This window comes from Sinohyriopsis cumingii, chromosome 2, assembly GCF_028554795.1.
Source record: "Sinohyriopsis cumingii isolate HCF-2022 chromosome 2, ASM2855479v2, whole genome shotgun sequence".
Lineage (NCBI taxonomy): Eukaryota > Metazoa > Mollusca > Bivalvia > Unionida > Unionidae > Sinohyriopsis > Sinohyriopsis cumingii.
In genome coordinates, this window is record NC_142962.1 from 140470875 (window position 1) to 140490776 (window position 19902).

The window sequence follows — 19902 nt, forward strand, 5'->3', positions numbered from 1 at the left end:
CTCACGCACAATTAAACAAGTTAGATCAGAATTATCTCACGAATACGAAGCAAAAATTTATTATCACATGTGTGAGGCAATTGAAAAAGATTATGTCCGATCGTGAAAATGAAATCAGTGTCAGTAATTGTGAAGGAAAAAGTTATGGCACAGAGCATTTTAACTTTGCCTGGTGATTCTGTATTTTTCTGTTTTCGATTTTATTGTTTTAAATACCATATACCTCATCAAATTATAAAATCAGTCCAAGAATTATTACTTTAACTACCATAAACCATATCGCGCCGTTCTCTAAGTGATTTTAGGATTTATTGATAATTTTGTTTATTTTGTTCGTTTTTTTAGTAGAAATTCAATCAGAATCAAATTAAAATAACATTACTTCAGACTGTGTTTCATGAGAGTTTATCAACAAATCATCAAAATCAATTAGAAAAGCGCGTGAAGTTTAACCCTTCGAGAATCAGCAATTTGACACATTTGCAAAGATCATTCGATAATAATAATAATAATAATAATAATAATAATAATAATAATAATAATAATAATAATATGTATATGCAATTTCTGGTTTTAGTAGGATTTTTATTATTTCAAGTACCATATACTCCATCAAATTTTAAAATCTGACTGATTTTCGCAATTACGAGTACCATATACCCCATCATGATTTTAAGTACCATTTATCCTGGCAACGTCGACATCTTTCTCAATTGATTAAATATTTCTTCCATCGATGATATACGCAGCGCTGTCGAACAACGCCATAATACCGTTATTAATAAAAGCAACACTAATATCAGCTCCATGTTCAGTATTATCTGTCTTCAGAATTTCACCTTCTACTTCAATAAATGATTCAGCTGGTAAGAAATATCTACTTGTATCCTGAACTTGTAGTTCGATTTGTCCACGCTGATTTGGCTGTCGTGTATCATAAGAATAATACTGATAATCGCCCACAGACTCATCTTTGAGAACTGGCGCATCCATGTCAAATGCGGGATCAAATACACGCTTGAACATTTTATTATATTTGTTATCGTCTACCACGAAGACCACTTCCTGATATCAGACAAGCAGTTATATTTTTTCTGCTTCACCAGCCAACTCTGCTAGTTTTCTATTCACAGCTTGATTGATTACTTTACTGAGATTTGCACGTATCATTTCAGTGCTGGCCAATTTTACTGGCTGAGGTTTTCGTCGTATTAATCGTGTTAGTCTATCCCTGATTGTCGAGAACACATTACTAGCAACATCACCAACAGCACCAATACGTTTATCTCGAACAACGCCATTAACTTTCATTGATAATTGTTTTACAATTGGTATTGGTTTTGGGGCTAACCTTCAAAATAGACCATGAACAACATCACCGAGTCAATCATCGTAGACCGCTTTGTACGTTGGTATCACGAATTTATCATCCTGAACATAATCGGTCCACGGTGAGTATTATGTATGACCATCTTATTTTATTGTCACTAATCTAATTACATGCCCTCAATCACTGTGATAATCATCAACGATTTCATCAATGAGAGATTGATAAACATTAATGTCCATGATACAGCCTGTAAATAATCGTTGACAAATATCAGCTACTTCATTTGATTTATAGGGAATTATTACCGGCTCGTTTTCCACCAATCAGAATTTCTAATCGTTCAACATCGGCAAGGACATTATTGGAACATGGAGTAATAAAACCACTTCCTCGAGTAACAAGACCACTTCTAGTGGCACTGGGGCTAGACAATATTGTTCTTCTTCTTTCACCCAGAATCCTCATCACATTTTTCATTGCTCTTAATTATTCTTCTTTTTCAGTACGAGGTGATCTAAATGGCGATTCTTCTGGAAATAATATATCTACAGATGAGGATGCTCTTTTAGCTTCTTCAACTTGTTTCTCAAATTCTCCAAATTTATCCTTATATTCTGATTCTAGCTTTACTTTGGAACTTTAGAAAAACAAATGGGATCCATTTTTATCTAGAACACTGGCGATGTTTGGATCTAACAATTGATCACGTTCTGGATATTATATTGCAGTAACTTTAATAGCTTTTTTTGAAGTAGTTTACGACCTTCGTCGGTAAACCGGGCTGGTGGTTTTGGTTTTGGTTTTCGGTTAAGACGATCCCTTATATCACCGACTTCCTCTGGAAGGTCTCGTAGAATCTTTTTTGTTTTAGTTCTTTCTGTTACTTTTCCAGTTGCTTTAGCGGTTTGCTTTAGCGCAGGAAGACATTGGTAGCCTCTCTAACTCCTTCGGTGGCCTTCGTAACAGGTCTAAATAATTGTTCTGCACCTTCTGCAAATTCTACTTGAGACTCTTGACGAGCTTGTAGTTGCTGCTTGACAGCATCACAAACAGGGATATATTTTTAATTGAATCTAGTCGCTCTCTAGCTAATCCAGCTGTCCGACATTACATTATTGATATAATAATGATTTAATTACTCATACAATACAGCAGCAGAAAGGGTGCAACCAGAGATGAGTGTCACGCTGGGTAAACAAAACACACTCAAATTTTGAAAAACACAAACGACAAAAGAGTAACAAAATAAACTAAAACAATTAGAGAAATTTTCGGTTTTGTTAGAGGCTTCGGTTTGACGTTATTACGCTTATATTTTTCATTTTTTTCATAAGAAGTTTAATTTTTCGTAAATGGACTTTCAAGCAAGTGGCATGTTCACTCTCTCTTTGCTCGGTTTGTTGCAACGGTGACTGCGTACCTAAGATGGCCAGTCGATATGAACGGTAGTAAGCTTTCTTTAACTGCATACTGGGAAAATCATTACCATCTCTCTCTCTCTCTCTCTCTCTCTCTCTCTCTCTCTCTCTCTCTCTCTCTCTCTCTCTCTGTACAATTAGAGCTCACAGAGAGCGCGATGGGGCTTGTATGTGTCTTTTACTTTGCAACGATGAACTAGTGACAGATAAGAAAAGCTCCAGCACAATTAATTAAAGCAATAATCACATAAAATGCATGTATGATGCAATTTTCTAGAGACAAACGACCCGCAAACAGAATTAGAAAAAAATAAGTATTGGGATTCATGGTAAAGGACAATAAGAACGCAACTATTTATCTGCCTTCCTTCATTAATGTAATGAACATGCTATTCTAAATTATTCCTTCAGGTCCAAGTGGCTTTTTGTCTCATAAAGGGGAACTTCTTCGGTGAGGTGGGTGGGTGGGTGTGTTTCGGCCACTTTACTATCTATTAATAAACAAAACATTAACAAGGAATATAAACAAACTGCTAGTGAGGAGGATGGCACGGATATCACTGTGTCTACAACATAAACAATTTATTTTAGTCAATTTTAAATAAAACCCTAATCTTGGGAACAAAAACTTCATTTTACGTGCTATATACGATCCCCCTGCGGCGCAAATGAATTACGAGTTTGATGACTCCTGGTATTTTAATGTGGCACTTCATTAGTTAATGTTGAACAAATCCATACCATATAACACAAATTTTTCACACGAAAATTATCTTGAAAACAACACAACAATTAATTTGATCTAAATATTATTAATTGTTATATTCTTTATGTGGGCAAATGTGTTCAATAAGCAGTCATGCAGATATATTCTCACCTTCGGGAACAGTAATTATCTCAGTTGTCGATGAAAACGTATCTGACGTCACAGTAAGTGTCTTAGTGGTAGTTGTTGCTGTGGTCGGCACTTCGGTCGTGGTCACTGTGGTTGGATTCGCGGTTGTGGTAAAACACTCTTTTTCTCTAGCATCATAGACCTGGTAGCTGTATTTTACGAGCTTTAACGCCTCCGGACACACGGAACCATTGAGCAAAACACAGTCTCGGAATGCCCAATGTGAACTAAAACAAATAATTGACATGTATGAAGATCCCACAATTTTGTCAAAAAAACATTCTCAAAATATAAGATTCTGATATATTTGCAGATGCATAGAAAACAGCGTCTACATGATGCTTAAGAAATTATGAATGAATTACCTTTCCTTGAACATTCGAACTAAATGATGACATACTACAATTCTGAGTATATTAAGATGAATAAAATTTTGTGCTCACTTGATGAAATATCGTTCATATTTTTATTTCGAAAAAAAATTCCTGTTACTTTGAAATATGTGCTTGAGGACTGGTAATAAAATCACCTAGTCAGATTGTATATCCTGTTTGACTGCTATGGACTGAAGGTACTAGCTAATATTAAGTTAGACACTACAATGATAGTAATAAAAAAATAATTATATTCCACCACTGGATTCGTTGCTTGGACACGATCGTATTAAAAGCATACAGCTGTCTGTTTCTGAGTTACTAACAAAATATGTAAAATATTACGACTCTTTGCCTTGAACTAAGTAACAAAAAAGAGTGAAAACCAGAAAGTTTTGCAAAATGCAACGAATAATTTATTTCGCTAGAATACAAAGTGAAAAATTAAAACTAAAATACAGTACGGTGAATGAAATCATACATAGTCCGTATAGTTCACAAGTATCTAGTATTCCAAATGAGTTCCAGTGGTGTTCTGAATGAAGTCCAATCTATTGTTCTCATGTGCCCATAGTTTGGAATAGTTTGATATGCTACCAATCTTAATGTATCATTTCCGATATAATCCAATGTCTATAAATTAATTCACAGCAATTTTAGTACAGCTACTTAATTCAACATTTATAAGCACCTTGTGTTTCCAATGAATAATTGAAATAAATTTATTAAATCCTCTAAATTTAAAATATATGTGCTAAGACTAATGATCAAGACAAGAATAACTAATTTTCACGTGAACATCTCTTTAACAAAATAAGACGCAATTCCAGAACCACAATGAGGATCTACTAATCATTTCCAGAATATTCTACTTGTCAATAAGGTCAGATCCGTTAGCAGCTAACCAATCAGAAAGTTGATCACCCAGTTATCCAAGTTGAAAACCCATGACAGGAATTTATCTTAACAAATTCGTCAGCAATATTTATTCTACAGCTTCCAATGACAAAAGGCCACAATATCATATCTACTCATACAAAATGACCTCATCCAAAAGTAATATCTTGAAGATATGTAATTTGTTTAAAAATTACACTAATAATCTAAACTCATAAAAATTAACACACATAATAGAGATATACATAACAAAAGAAACAAAGAAGAGAGAGGAGAAGGATAAGATTGAGTGGATATATCGTTAGTTTCTGCAGTTAATCATGTCTCTCACCTGCATGTTAAATCTGTTTTTTTCAAGTTTCGTATATGTCTAGAGCATCTATCGATGACACCTACCGTAACATCAATATTTCCGCAGCCTGTACAAGAAAGAATCGTGAAAATGCAATAGAGAAAATGTTTGTAACAGTACGGTTGGAGAAATAGAAAGAAAATTAAAATGATAAGTGTTTATTGCAGACATTTAAAAAAGGCAAAGGTATTAAAGAAATCGTGTTTTTCAAACTCTTTAAGCGACTGCAAGCACAACGATCGGAGTGTGTCCATACTTGATATATCTTTACCCGTGCAAAACTTTATTCATGCTAGCACATGCATCTTTGGCTTCTACCTATTACCCTCTACTCCCTCCCCCCCCCCACGAAAAAAAAGTTACTTAAACTTTGCCAAATAAAAATAAATTAGTACTCATTTCAAATGAAATTAGGTTTCGTCCCAAATCAGGCGTTGCAATAAGATCATCGTCATTGTCATCGTCATTCTCTCTGTCTCTCTCTCATTCTCTCTCTCTCTCTCTCTCTCTCTCTCTCTCTCTCTCTCTCTCTCTCTCTCTCTCCCTCTCTCTCTGCTCCGTACCTGATTGACAAATGTGTTCCCAATACGCTTGTGTTTTGGGTTTTAAAATGGCGTAGTAAATGTTTATCTGGAATTCACATTCATCCAAGCTATCCAAGGCGCATTCCAAACTTTTGGAGAACGTTCTGAAAAATATGTCCAGAATGTATTATTATTTCTTGCAATTTAAATTTTTCTTTCGTTTTATGAATATGTTATACACATACTAATCTATATGCTCGTAAAAGCACATTGAACGTCTCTTGGACATACCGGACCCCTTTTCCCTCCAAAAATAAATACCAGGACACAGAAAGGTTATTTTTGGACAGGTAATGTGAGCGCATGACGAAGCTACAGCTCGAATATTGAAAGCAAGTGATACTAAATCAAAGCTTTAGCATTACGGCTTCAGATCTTGATATAATAGTGGGATGATAGGGATGTTAATCCAGGCTTACCAATCAAGGTCAACTCCTTATATACCCCATGACTTTACCCCTTTTCACTCGCGAGTGTAGTGTGAGCGTATTTTGTACATGTTCGCCACCGATTAAAAGAAATACATTTGAGAAACACAGTCCGAGTGGCGATGTAATATTATATTAAAGAATCAAAGTAAGTAATATAGTATGTCATGGAAAACAGAACCGTTTGTCATGCGCAGCATCGTGAACGAATATTTGGTTGCTAATTGGCACAACGTTCTTTACACTGAGGGCGGCATAACCTTATAAAGAGCCGGTTCAAATTTCACTCACCATGAATTGAGAATATACATAAATAATTTTTTATATTGAAGAAAATAATTCTTGTGTATCTATAACTAGTCTGATGGCACACGGACGCAGTCGGTATAAAGGTGTTTGCCATGTTCGATTTGAACTTTGCGGTAGAACATACCATTACGAATACTGTAAATCACACTCGCTCGTCTTATATGATGGTTATTAGCCCTCGACCAAGCCTGCTATGCGTCACTGAAGTCAGGTCAAGTAAGCAACTATGCAGACTATGTAGTTTTGTACGCGAGCATTATCGCGAGCGGCGAGGAAGATGTTGCCGTTCAGGAAAAAAGCAATGATGATATTATTGTTCTGATAATGTAAAAACAAACAATGCTCGCCGCGAGGAAGATGTTGCTGTTCAGGAAAAAAGCAATGATGATATTCTTGTTCTGATAATGTAAAAACAAATAATGCTCCAAAACTTCATTGCAGAATAAGCAATTAGATAAATCATTTTTTAAAGCATGTCCAACGTGAATCAGCTCAAGCAATTTGCAGGTTGTAAGGCATCTTCCTCCAGAGGAAGCACGGTCGGTTGTAAGGCATCTTCCTCTAGAGGAAGCACGGTCGGTTGTGAGGTCAACTCTGAATCAGTTCAAACAATTCGCGTGATACCGTGAGATAAGGATATCATGAGGTGCATGAAAAGCAGACTTACTTGCGTTGTTAGTATTTCCCCCAGATGAGCCACGAGACAGCTTTGTGCAACTTTAGTTGCATATCCAAAATTATTTACACGCCAAGCGGGCTGAAATCGTACGCATAATTGCTGATGAAAGAGCCGCCAACATAGTACAGCCACTATCGCCCATGAAGCTGTCGCGTGTGGAAATCAACGACTACAAGTCACCGAGTTTAAAGTGCATAAGCGCATTGGTGATTTGGAAGATTACCGCACAATCATACCACATATAAGCCAGGCAGAGACGCAGTTACGCTTTTCTCAAACGTGCGTCCGTCGATCATAACAATGCTGCAGTACGCTTACACATCCGGGTCCAAGATAAATATAGTTTTTATTGCGATCTTTAGTATGCCGCTTTACGTCGCAAAAACCAAAGGTTACAACTACGGGCGTAAAATCTTACCCGGGTTAATGCAGTGTGCTGACCTTGTAATCTTGAACCACTTAGACGCCAAGGCCATCAATGATGCAATCAACACAGGTTATGTAAAGATTGTGCGGTGTTTAAAAAATACACCCGATAAAGTTCAGGATGGACTCTTTCCGGATGCATGGAAGTTCATGTTACGATCTACACCTAAAATCCTTGCCGTTGATATTTCGTAAGATAAATTTCGGAATAGTTTTGCACCGGTCACCCTGAACATTGACCTAACCGGCTCGACTGGGGAAATTATCAAAGGGACATGTCTGTCGCGAACGCGTCCGACAAATTAATTTAACAAACATGACATCGCTTTTATAGCAATGACGGCTGATGGACGCAACAAGTACGCCATCAAAGAATTGGAACTTATTCATGAGCACATAGATTTCCACGAAGGTGGCAAAGGTATGTTGCGTTCGCGAAAGACCGCACGTACAGACCTAATAGAGGGCTTTGAACAGAGCTTGCATCACTGATCAACCCCACGAACGAAACTTCAGAGGAGGTGAATCAAATCACAGAAACAATCCATACGATGATGTGAGCAGAAAAGGAACATAGTAAGATCGTCAGGACAGTCAGATCTTCTGATGAAACCTTGGACATTATTGGACACCTGCCAGAGGCAAATTCAGGCATCCTAGAAGACATCCAAGAAATCGGAGTGAGCGTTGATGTATTTGCAAAACCACACAGGTTCCAAACGAAGACGTCAGAAAGGTACCAGATAATATTCTACAAAAAATAACCATCACCCGCGTACGGTTCAATGATGAAATTACCTCGTCAATTATATACCGAACAAAATCGTCAGTGGATTTTTGAAAGCCTCATACGTGCCGTTTAAAACAGATCACCCGACTGGGAAAATATCGTATTCCATATACCAGCGAATACAAATGAATACGAGATAAGCAATATATTTCACAAGTGTATATTCAGGTAGATTACTGAGGAGAAGAAAGCACGCATCCCGCATTGCCACTTACAACTGCACGAATGCTGCACTAAAAAATGGATTTGTTGAACGAGGACTTGGGACCGTACTGTCACGGTTGCTCAGCCCCAGTTCGTAAGTCGTGTATACTCGAAAGTATTATTACAAGCCATGCTTTGATGTCTAAACATTGCCGAAGGCTAGAGTTAATCTCTCACGCAATGTTACCGTAACCAGAGAGAAGATTCAGCATCTTGAATCGGCAATGGTGTTAGATCGAGCGACTTCCCACCTACGTGTTACAGCTTAGTCCTAAGATCAGAGGAACCCGCGAATGAACGGGGCGTGTTCTAAATCCGTTCCCACGTGGACAGACAGCGAGAAAGCATTGTCCTCTAAGTTTGATTGGATCGGGTCAAAGCGACACTCAGTGGGAATTGTAATAATAATTTCAATCCGAACTATAACTTCTAACTAGCAAGCGAAAATTTAGTCTCGCCTAGGAAGATTGCTGAGTAATTTAGGGTTACTCCGATGACGCCATTCGTAATTTGGCTGTAAAACTTAACGAGGAGATTTTAAGGAAAGACAAAGCTTCGTAAAGGTCAGTAAGTTATTTGCTCGATTTTTACAGAATGATACGACATTGTAATTTTAATTATGTGCATCATGTATACTGAATTAATAGGATCGTTCAGTACGTATTTATTTAATTTACATGCGTAATTGAGAAATGAGCTTGAGTATTATGTAGAGAATTATGTAGATTGTTAGCTTGTGGTCAGAATAAAGTTTGTCATTCGCTAATAGTTTACTTCATAGTAAACTAGTACATGTATTCATGTGATATGTTAGAAGTTACACATGCTTGAAATATTGATTTGGAAAATGGTTGATGTGTGTAACATTAGTTGATATGGATGCATGGGCATTTGAATATTTGCGTTTTTTGTATGATTTGTAATGTAAAGAAATGCGTCTGCTGTAATATTGTTTAGTATAATGGGATTAAGAATATGTACTAATGTGACGCAATTTATTGATGTATGTATGAGATGTAATTTATACCATGTTTTTGTTACGACGTTGTTTCACCATACAAGAACGTTAGAGTATTTTAATGTGAATGAATGCGTGACCTAAGAAATTTAATAGCCGTTAGCTTATGATAGGTTGGGTTTAGTGTGAGATGAGAGGGCTAAGGAAAATATTGTACCGTCCTTGTGTTATCAAAGAAGCTTTTTGGGTGACAGAACTTCCGGTTCAGTTGAGTCCCGAGTCTCTAAGAGGGAAGACAGAAGTGAGACTAGCAGAGCAGTCAGAGTCGACAAGTCTAGTCGGTGGAGAGAGTCAAGGAGGAGGATGAAAAGGAGTCGAGGAGAAGAATTCTGAGGAAGACGGGAGGAAGAGGAGAAGGAATTGGAGGAAATAGGAGAGAAGAATACACAGATGAGTAGAATACAAGGACAGATGGAAAGCTATCGCACACTAATAATCAAGGGATACAATAGGCGATCACAAGGTCAAGCGGAAGGAAAGTACTTGGGAAATTTTAATCATTTGACTATTGTCATTAAATTGTTATTCGTTAAATTCACTTTTGTTGTATACTCAATCACCCCACCCCAACCATAACACCTACCACAGTGGCGGCATAACAAGCCGACACATCACAGAGGCAGAATAACAGCACGTCACACGACACGTATCAAGAATGTATTATAAAAGAAAAGAAGGTGATACAACGTACAATCGAGGAAATTGTGTAATTCGTCCACGCGAACCAGAACCATAGCCGGAAAGTGTTCGCAATCAAAAACCACCTATGTGAAAAGGTTTTAATTGACCAGATGCCGAAGTAAATGACTGTCAACAGATCAGTGAACTTGTGGACATGCCAGAGACTCTCGCCGGGTCGGTTCGCGTCGGTAATAAATGCGCCTGACGTCATATGTGAATCAGCATAGATTTGTCAGCCGTTGCTCACAGACAACATCATATATGCGGAAATGTTTCGCGCGTTGATGCATAAACTTATTAAAGGTATATATGATGTGTGCAACACCGCTGACAACTGGGGGAATATAGACACTTATTGTGCTCCCCGAAACCAATGTCGGAAACTAGAATTCTACATGGTTTTGTTCAGACACCGATCACCGCTGAGGAATTCCTAACACTCTAGATTCCACAAGAGTCGTTGCGTGTTTATTTCAGTCTTGGCCTAATCGTGCAAATTTACCTCAGATTTGAGCATACCCTGGAAAATTATTGAACCTCCAATGACCGCGTGCGACATTGATCCAATCAATGATGAGATCCGACGAATGATAACATTGGTTGCCGCCAAGAAAGACTTAAAAATTTTCATACAAGCCCACACTAACCTATTTCATCTAAATCGAATATCTTGGCTAAGAACAGTTCTCGGCTGGCCGGAAGATATTAATGAGATTTACATGGACCAATGATTTGTACGTGCAGGACCGACAGTAATAGCTACCTGACATTATCAAGATTATCTCGGCGATACAGGTCAATCTAACCTGTAAAAACAACAGCGGCGAACATTTCAGATTCAATGAGCGTAACCTCTCAAGGCTTATATTGTTTCTATATCCCAGAATGTGCCTCCGGGCGATATATTATATACGCAGAGCCCATGCATCTTCCGTGCAGGAATCCTCCGCTGACGCCCCTTCATTTCTACTCGTGGAACAGGACAAACATGCGTTGGACCTCCACTGGAGACTCTGGCGATATAAATTTACATTAGAGATCGACTTGACATTTAATTTATGCAAGATCAATCGTACGGAGACGTGTGAAATATGTTAGTTTCATCAACGCGAAAGGAAAACCGTTTACGTGACGTATTATGGAAATGGTCTCCGCGATGTTCTGCGTTGATTGTTCAAGGGAGCCCCGAAGATGCTGCGGGACTGAACTCGCGAGGCACATTTGATAGCATTAAAAGAACGACCGGTGACCGGTGGAAAATCTGGGATCGCGGTTGTTGTCGATTCGAGATCGATTAAGACGATCAGTGACTCTGGTATCGCGTCTACTAAAGGCGACTGTGCTCATGTCAAACCGATAATGTATCAAGTTTCATTATGAAAAAATTCAAGGACGCACCAGATACCGCTTTAGATACTGACGCGCCTCTGTTTGTAGATCAAAGCGTCTGAGATTTTTAATATTATTCGTACCTGGCTAAGCCTCCTAAGCAAGACGGGCAAACAACATTACAAGTGCATGCTACTTCTCTGTATTTATCCTGTGTGAGGCCTTCTTGTAAATTGAAGGAAAACTTGTATGTGCCGACAACGGTCGAAATTATGCCGCCGGTACCAAGATCAAATTTGTCAACAACAGCATCTTGGCGTTCTCAAGCAACGCACGATATCTCGTCCATCGAAAGTAAATCGAAACATGTTTGAGCGACGTTGACATTGATACGATGAGTATCGTACTCGCCAGATCCAGCGATAAATACGCATCCGCTGCCCATCTATGATGTTTCACAAGATGGGTCCCGTATACATTTCACGCTCTTCATTTTGGACCCTCAACCTTCTAATATGGATGCTTGACCTTACACTGACGAAGCCCCTATGTTATATAGCGTCAATGAGAATTATAGCCTTGTCACGGAGAATCGTTTCGTTTTCGTATGCGACTCCTCTCACGCACATATTTGGGTTTTGCAGATAATTTCGCAAGGCTGTTTGCTGAGCCAAAACACACAGTTGTGTTATACCGAAAGGGTAACGACAACGATGCAATTTGGCATGATGATGGTGTTGATTATGGTAAAGTTGTGTTGACGAAATTAACATTTTGAGTACCTCTGATAGCTCCTTCGGTGGCTGCATAAACGCATCTGTCGTCGTTTATGAGCTAGTGTGGCAAGCCAACGCTGATATGTATCATACTCACTATAGACATGACAGAACAAAGCGTTCATCAGCTTTCATTGCAAATAACTATCCAACAAGGTGTCAGTGCAACAGTACACGTGTTTGTGGAGTTTTAAAAAATAGCTGACAGCTCACTAGTACAATTATATTTTTTCGAATTGAGAAGATACAAACTCAAAAAATAGAGAGCAATAAGAAATGAGTATGGGATCATATTAAAACTTTCTACAGCAAAGTTAACTAGAAATGTCTAATTTTGTGGCTGACCAAAAATAACTTGACCAGCTCAAGGCGGCCAAACAATAAAAGAGATAACGTACATGCAAAACAGTGGTGATATATTTCCATTCAAGCGACCGTTTTAGGGGTCGTCCGAACTGCATCAGGGCTGGCTAAAAATTGATCAGCGGTGGTTCTAAGACTTCGACTACACGGAACGAATCGAATATGAAGAAGCCTTTGACTACCTGAGACGAAACACCGTCGACGGACCAATGTTTATATAAACGCAATGACAAAATCAGTAAAGATATATTCGTCAAAACGATCTAGAACTGATTGGGTCGCGTAACGCCGTGACACCTAAATATATTTTGTATTTCGACTCGTTCGGGCTTGCACCGCCATTCGAAGTTATCGATTATGATGGCTTTGGTCGGACCGAAAAAATAGTCAAAGACTGTTTTATTCAGCGGTGCAATTTTTTAAGGATGTTTGGGCCTTAAAATATAATTTTAATTGAACTGGATATTATTTCTTCATTTTGCACGCGTCACCAACACATGGAAGTCTATCAGTATTGGATTACTAGGTAAAATACGTAAGACAGAAGATACAATGAGCTGAGCCGAACATTTTAAGAGTACCAAAACATTATAAGTTAGATATTCTTTATTTATTTAAGTCAAATGGTAATGAGAAGTCATTTAGAACTTTATAGCTGCAGCCTCGTTTAGAATGAACACCATGGGGGAATATAGATACAGGGTTGCATACTGAGGAAGAAGCGATATTAACAGTCTTTGGTATTTGTATTAAAGACTGAATATATCTTGTATGCATGGCGGACGCGACGCTTGCTTGATTTGTTCTAGATTTTGATGACGCTGGAATTGAATTGACAAATACTGAGTTGGGTCAGCTGGGAAGTCATGCTAACATCAATGACAGCTTTGTTCCACTAACCGACCGATATGTGTGAGAAAGGTTAACAGACCCGTGTATACGCTTAAATATAATCTCGCAAAGGGTGAAATAAAAATCGACAATTGGGACCACCCTGATGTAACAAAACCATCTTGAAACAAGCTTGGAATCATAGCACATACTTGCAAAAAAGCCCGATCGCTGCCTACGGTCACATTCACCGCGATAATTACCCTCCGTTAATTATATCGAACCATTAATCTTAACCAGACAGACCAAAGAAAGATATTCAGCCAAGATGCGATGTCCCAGTCGCAGTTTTTGGATAAAGGTGATCTTTGACTGTATAAGGCAAAGATGCAATCAATGTAAACCTGGAAGCGTTCAACAAATTGCATATAGTTTCTAAACATGTGTTGTGGAAGTGTGTTCATCATTCAATTTACATTTATTTCTTAGAAAAGATTTTCTTACCTGCAGAATTCTTCAAATCGTTGTTGTTTTATATTTTCATCCACAATCATATCTTCGCACTTGGCAAGTTCAAAAATGTTCGGACACACTGCAATTACAAAGTTGGAGTCGATGATAAAAAGCATTTGTAATTTATTTTTCTGTTTACTTAGTAATGAGTTAAATGATATCAGTAAACTAGTGGTATCAATAGTTATTTGATATAAGTAATACCCAAAGTCATTTGCTTTCAGTAAATCGGTGATACACTGAGTCATTTAATACCAGTGAACCAAAACATACTCAAAGGCATTTGATATCAGTGAACTGGTGATACCTCTAGGTATTTGATATCATGAAGTAGTTTTACCCAGAGTCGTTGATATCAATGAACTAATGACACCCAAAGTCATTGAACATCAGTGAACCAGTGATAGCCAGTTTGATACCATTGAACCAGTGCTACCTTGGGACATTTGATATTGGTGACATTTGATACAAACAAAAGTCATTTGACATCATTAAACTAGCTAGTGTCACCTGGAGTCATTTGATGTCAATATTTGATATCAATATAAGCTAGCATATATATATATATATATATATATATATATATATATATATATATATATATATATATGTGTGTGTGTGTGTGTGTGTGTGTGTGTAACGTCATAACACAATATCTCGGTTACCTTGGTGACTTTATCCACCTTCTGCGTGATGTTATGATAAATAATTTCTTTTGTCACAATTTCATGCTATAAAAGGTACGTATCTTGACAATATAGACTGCTTCAGGCACAAAAGTAACTATAACGGTACCATTACTAGAGGATCGGTAAAATGCAGCATTACCACAGGGCCCGGTTCAAGTTAATGCTATCACCTGATATAGTTACAAAAACAGTTATAAAGGTATCGTAACTACAGAGCCTGATTCGTGTACAAAAGGAGCTATGAAGGTAACGTGACAACAGCGCGTGGTTCAGGTGCAACAAAAAACTATAAAAGTATCACGATTACATCAGGTACAAAACGAACTATAAAGTAATCATGATAACAAGGCCCGGTTCATGTGGAAAAAGAGGCATTTAATCAGTTATAAATTTGTAACATATTTTCTTGTTCTACATTACTGAATGTGTATCGCTGTATTAGAATCATCGTCTATTGCATCTTCCACTTCACATTTAAAGGAGTCCAAGATGAAGGAAAAACAATATTCTTGAATTTGCAATTATGATTAAGAAACAACTATCACACGCATACACATCTCAAAAAATATATATTAAACCACATGTGTCAAACTCAAGGCCCGCGGGCCACATCAGGCCCGGCGTAAAATTATATCCGGCCCGAGAGGGAATTTTAGGCAAAAATATTTTTTAATGGCCCTGCGATATAAAGTGCAAATCAAATTCCTTAATTAGCAGCCTTGCCAAACATCCAGCTCTGACAAATTGACATAAGAGCGAAAATGGGTATGCCAATGATTTTTTATTATTAAAACTTTTTTCTGTTTTAATTTACATTAATGCTTAAAAAAGGTTTAATTTTCCGCTTATTGAATGTTTATCCTGTTCGGCCCGCAACCTTACGTGTGATTTGAGTTTTGTCCCGCTGAGTGATTGAGTTTGACACCCCTGTATTAAACCGTGGTGTCTGAACTTGGATCCAAAATCAAGAAATCTGATTAGATAGAAGTTAAGTGTCAATTTAATCTACCCATTAATCGGCTTCAGTAAGAACTAGAACTTATTTTATTCATTTTGAAATTTTAGCCGGGAAAAGTAAAAAGTTGAAGGGAGTTTGTACTCACCTTGTTGACATAATCGTCGTACCTGGTCGACTAGACTCTTCCACTCTGCTTGCAGAGAATTGTACTCGGATTCCATGCCGCACAACTTGATTGAGTTTTCAAATGTCAGTGTTATATTGTTTCCCATAATCTGACTTCTGTCAAATTCAAGAAAATGTTGATTATTATTACATGCATTGAAAAATGTTGTCTGCTGTACATGTATCTTCCATCTATCTATTCTTTTTTATCGTATCCCTTTTATATTTATGCCCAGTATTTCTCATGTAGTAAACTAATTTCGTTTCTTCTCCATTATGTCTTTGTCTTTTCTATTTTTGTTTTAATTTTGCAAACCATTTAGTGTTGTAGACAGACCTACACTGTCACCTCTTGTCGCTGCTAGCTTCATATTACTGTTACTTGCTAGCTTCATATTACTGTTACTTGCTAGCTTCATATTACTGTTACTTGCTAGCTTCATATTACTGTTACTTCTACTGCGACCACCAGATACATTTTCTCATCAAACAGCAACAGCAACGAAAACAACAACAACAACAACAACAACAACAATAATAATAATAATAATAATAATAATAACAATGATAATAATTAGTAGTAGTAATAGTAGTAGTAGTAGTAGATGTCAACTTACAAGCATAAATATCTAAAGGACTCCAGGGTATGTCCAGCGTAATGTTTCGTAAGGAGTGTATTGTATTCCTGTAACGAAACTTTGGCTTTGTTGATGTCACATACTTCGTCCGTTTGCGCCATGCCAAATTCTGGAACAAAGAATGGAAACGTAAAACATATATATATATATATATATATATATATATATATAGAGAGAGAGAGAGAGAGAGAGAGAGAGAGAGAGAAGAGGAGGGGAGGGGATGGGATGGGAGTATTTTGATGTTGACAAATTGTTATAAAATAATACGGTGAATGCTTGTGCAGCAATTAAGTATGGGTTAATAGGGATATGTAGAAACTCGTGCATCTGATTTGATACACACGCATAGAAATAATTTCAACTCGTGTATAACGATGGCGCATTGAAACAATCGCAATATGTTTTGTAGGTTGAGTCAAATTAATAATGCGACCTTTGATTTTGAATAAAAAGAATTAAATTTTTGATTCTAAAAGCAATAATGCGACTTTTTATCTCAAACACCAAGAAGGCAAACATTTTGATCTTAAGACGGAATATTATTTCAAAATCCAGAAACTATTCATATTAAAAATGAATTGAAGACTTTGATCGTATCAAGTCAAATACGAGAAAGGGGTTGGGTGGGATGCTGAAACCATCTTTGATATTCTTTAGCAATAGCAAGATTTTCAAATTAGCTGCAGTGGTTGACATATTGCATGTAAGCTTTGCACCATTTTCATTTAAGACTAACAAGGTATCATAATAATTATTCTGGTTGAAACCCCATTGATATGAATTTCCATTGCCCCGGGTAGCCTAATAGTCTAAAACGCTCGCCTTTATATATCCCTGACATCTCACTTCTCTCGAGTCTTGGGCTCGGCCAACGTGAGTATGTAAAAAAGCTTGAGAGGTGCTTCTTCCTCCAGAAAATATCTGGTTGCCACGCTAATTCCATAACAAAATCAACACCATATGATTTTGGGATAGCAACGATAATAGTTCAAATCTGATTTTGAAATTAGACCATCATGTCATCCACCAATAATTTTAATATCAGATTTGAACCATTTTTTTTTTTACCAACGTGACATCATAATAAGTCTTCTGGTGAAAGGACAATGTCGCTATGGGTAAGACAAGCATATATGAAAAGTAATGATAAAAAAATGCTTCAAGAATGTCATTAGAAGTTGGATCGGCATCATTTTCATTTACCACCAACTAGACATCATAAAAGTCTTTCAGTGAAAATCCAATGATAATATGACCGTTCATTCAGGAGAACGTTTTGACAAGATTTTCAAGAAGGCCAGTGTGGCGGGCATATGGAATGTCTGAATGGCACCATTATGGCCTAACTAGACACCATCTGAAGATCATTAGTAAAATCCCCATGTTGATACGACCATATATTTCTGAGACGTAGTGATAAGAATACTTTCATGATGGCCGCTGTTGTGGTCATATTGGACATCGGATCGACACCATATTCATTATGATCAACTATATTCAAAAGAAGTCATCTGGTGAAAATTCCATTTCAGTATTAATTTTCATTCAGGAGGATTAGCTAAACCAATATTTTAAGTATGGCGCTATAGCAGTCATATTGAACTTCAGATCTGCGCCTTTTTCAAATGGAACAGACTGACGACCTATAGACGGACAACGGATAACAGACTATCCCATAAGTATTCTGGTCTATGACAAATAGAGCTAAGTATAAGCTACATTCTTCCTAGCGCTTCACATTATGATATGGGAGAAATATTTATGTGGAAGATAAAAACAAGTATATTAAAAGTAACAACGGTAAAAAAAAAAGTGGTTCGCAATAAGTTAATATATTCGCCCGAACAAGTTTTGCAAATAAATGTACAAGTTGCCAAAATTTATTTACAAAAAGAGAAACTTTGGTATTACAAAAATACGACAGTCTAAGAACCGCGCTCACCTTATGCCATTTTACGTGCGAAAACTCTAAAGTGATTCCGAACGTTCCGTATTTGATGCAACAATTTATTCCATATTAAAGAGCAAGTCGTGTACTCTGTTTGGTGAACGTGTAAATAAAAAGAACAAGTCATGTCAACAATTTGCTCTACGTGTGAGATAAAATGAGCAAGTCGTGTACCAGTTAAGTCAACGTGTGTATTAAAAGGAGAAAGTCATATGCACAGTTTGGTCAACGTGTGAGATACTTTTGCCTTGCACGTTTCACACGTTTACAGGGGTATGGGCACATTAAATATACAACAGGCGAACCAAGTTGCTTAGCAGCAGAGAGAGTGAACAGACCATTTTTATTCGCGAAAATAAAGCTTCCTACGAAAAGGAAAATACAATGTCAATAACACCAGGCCGAGGCCTCTAACCGACCAAGGTCTCTAATTGGGTTATTTTATTTTTGCCACTTGTATTTTTGCGTGCTCGTTTACTTACCTGGACACTCAATGTTGGTCGTCCCCTCCCTGCTGCTGTGTTTCTCAACCAAAAATTGCATCGAGGCCTACACCATATCGCGACCGAGGATCATGTAAATTTAACGTGATAAATCCATAAGAAATTGTTTGAGCGCGCGAAAACAAATTTCTGAATTTAATCATATCCATGTCCCCTGAACATTGCCGTTCTATCTGATCACTTTAGATACTTGTGCATTTGGCTTGAGTAAAATAAATCACGTCTGTGTTTTTGTGCATTCCTCGAGAAATTATCCGAGCTGTATTTCTTTGATTATCCAATATCTCATCACCGTATACTATAAGATTTTTAATACATCCATCGGGATCATCTACAGATGGGGCTTTATCAATATCGGTAATAAACTCAGTAAGATCATTACCGTCTTCATTCGATGACTTCGTTTCTTCATTCGATGAGTTCGCTTCTTCATTCGATGACTTCGCTTTTTCGTTAAGATCTTTAAGCATATCGTAGCATCGCTGATCATCTATGGATGGCACAACCAAATACAACTTTTCCCAATTGAGCCATGTCATTATCAGATTAAGTAACAATTGCCAGTTGGACCTGTGATAATTGCTCTGATATAATTTGGTAGCGCTGGATGATGCTTAACTGGCTGTTGCATTCGTGTCGCAGAGAAATCAACGATATTCATGTTGTACAAATATAATAAATAATATGAAGTTATATTGTGTTCAATGCAGAGCCCTCACCCCCACCAGTGAATTAACAAAAATAACGACGAGGAATAAAAACTGTGCACTTACAGGCAAATGCATAAAATATGGTCCAAAACAT

At 37.4% G+C, this 19902-nt stretch overlaps 1 protein-coding gene across 3 annotated transcripts in view; it reads right to left on the reverse strand.

Moving 5' to 3' along the window:
• Positions 1 to 19902, reverse strand: part of LOC149805947 (uncharacterized) — a 78930-nt gene that overhangs the window by 16466 nt on the left and 42562 nt on the right. For all 3 annotated transcript variants that reach the window (XM_089950729.1, XM_089950730.1, XM_089950731.1), the window contains exons 2-7: positions 16627 to 16756; positions 15990 to 16126; positions 14189 to 14276; positions 5830 to 5954; positions 5246 to 5333; positions 3626 to 3870 (exon numbers count right to left, since the gene is read on the reverse strand). In XM_089950729.1, the coding sequence (XP_089806855.1) occupies positions 3626 to 3870; positions 5246 to 5333; positions 5830 to 5954; positions 14189 to 14276; positions 15990 to 16126; positions 16627 to 16756 (813 nt within the window). The remainder of the gene's footprint in view (positions 1 to 3625; positions 3871 to 5245; positions 5334 to 5829; positions 5955 to 14188; positions 14277 to 15989; positions 16127 to 16626; positions 16757 to 19902) is intronic.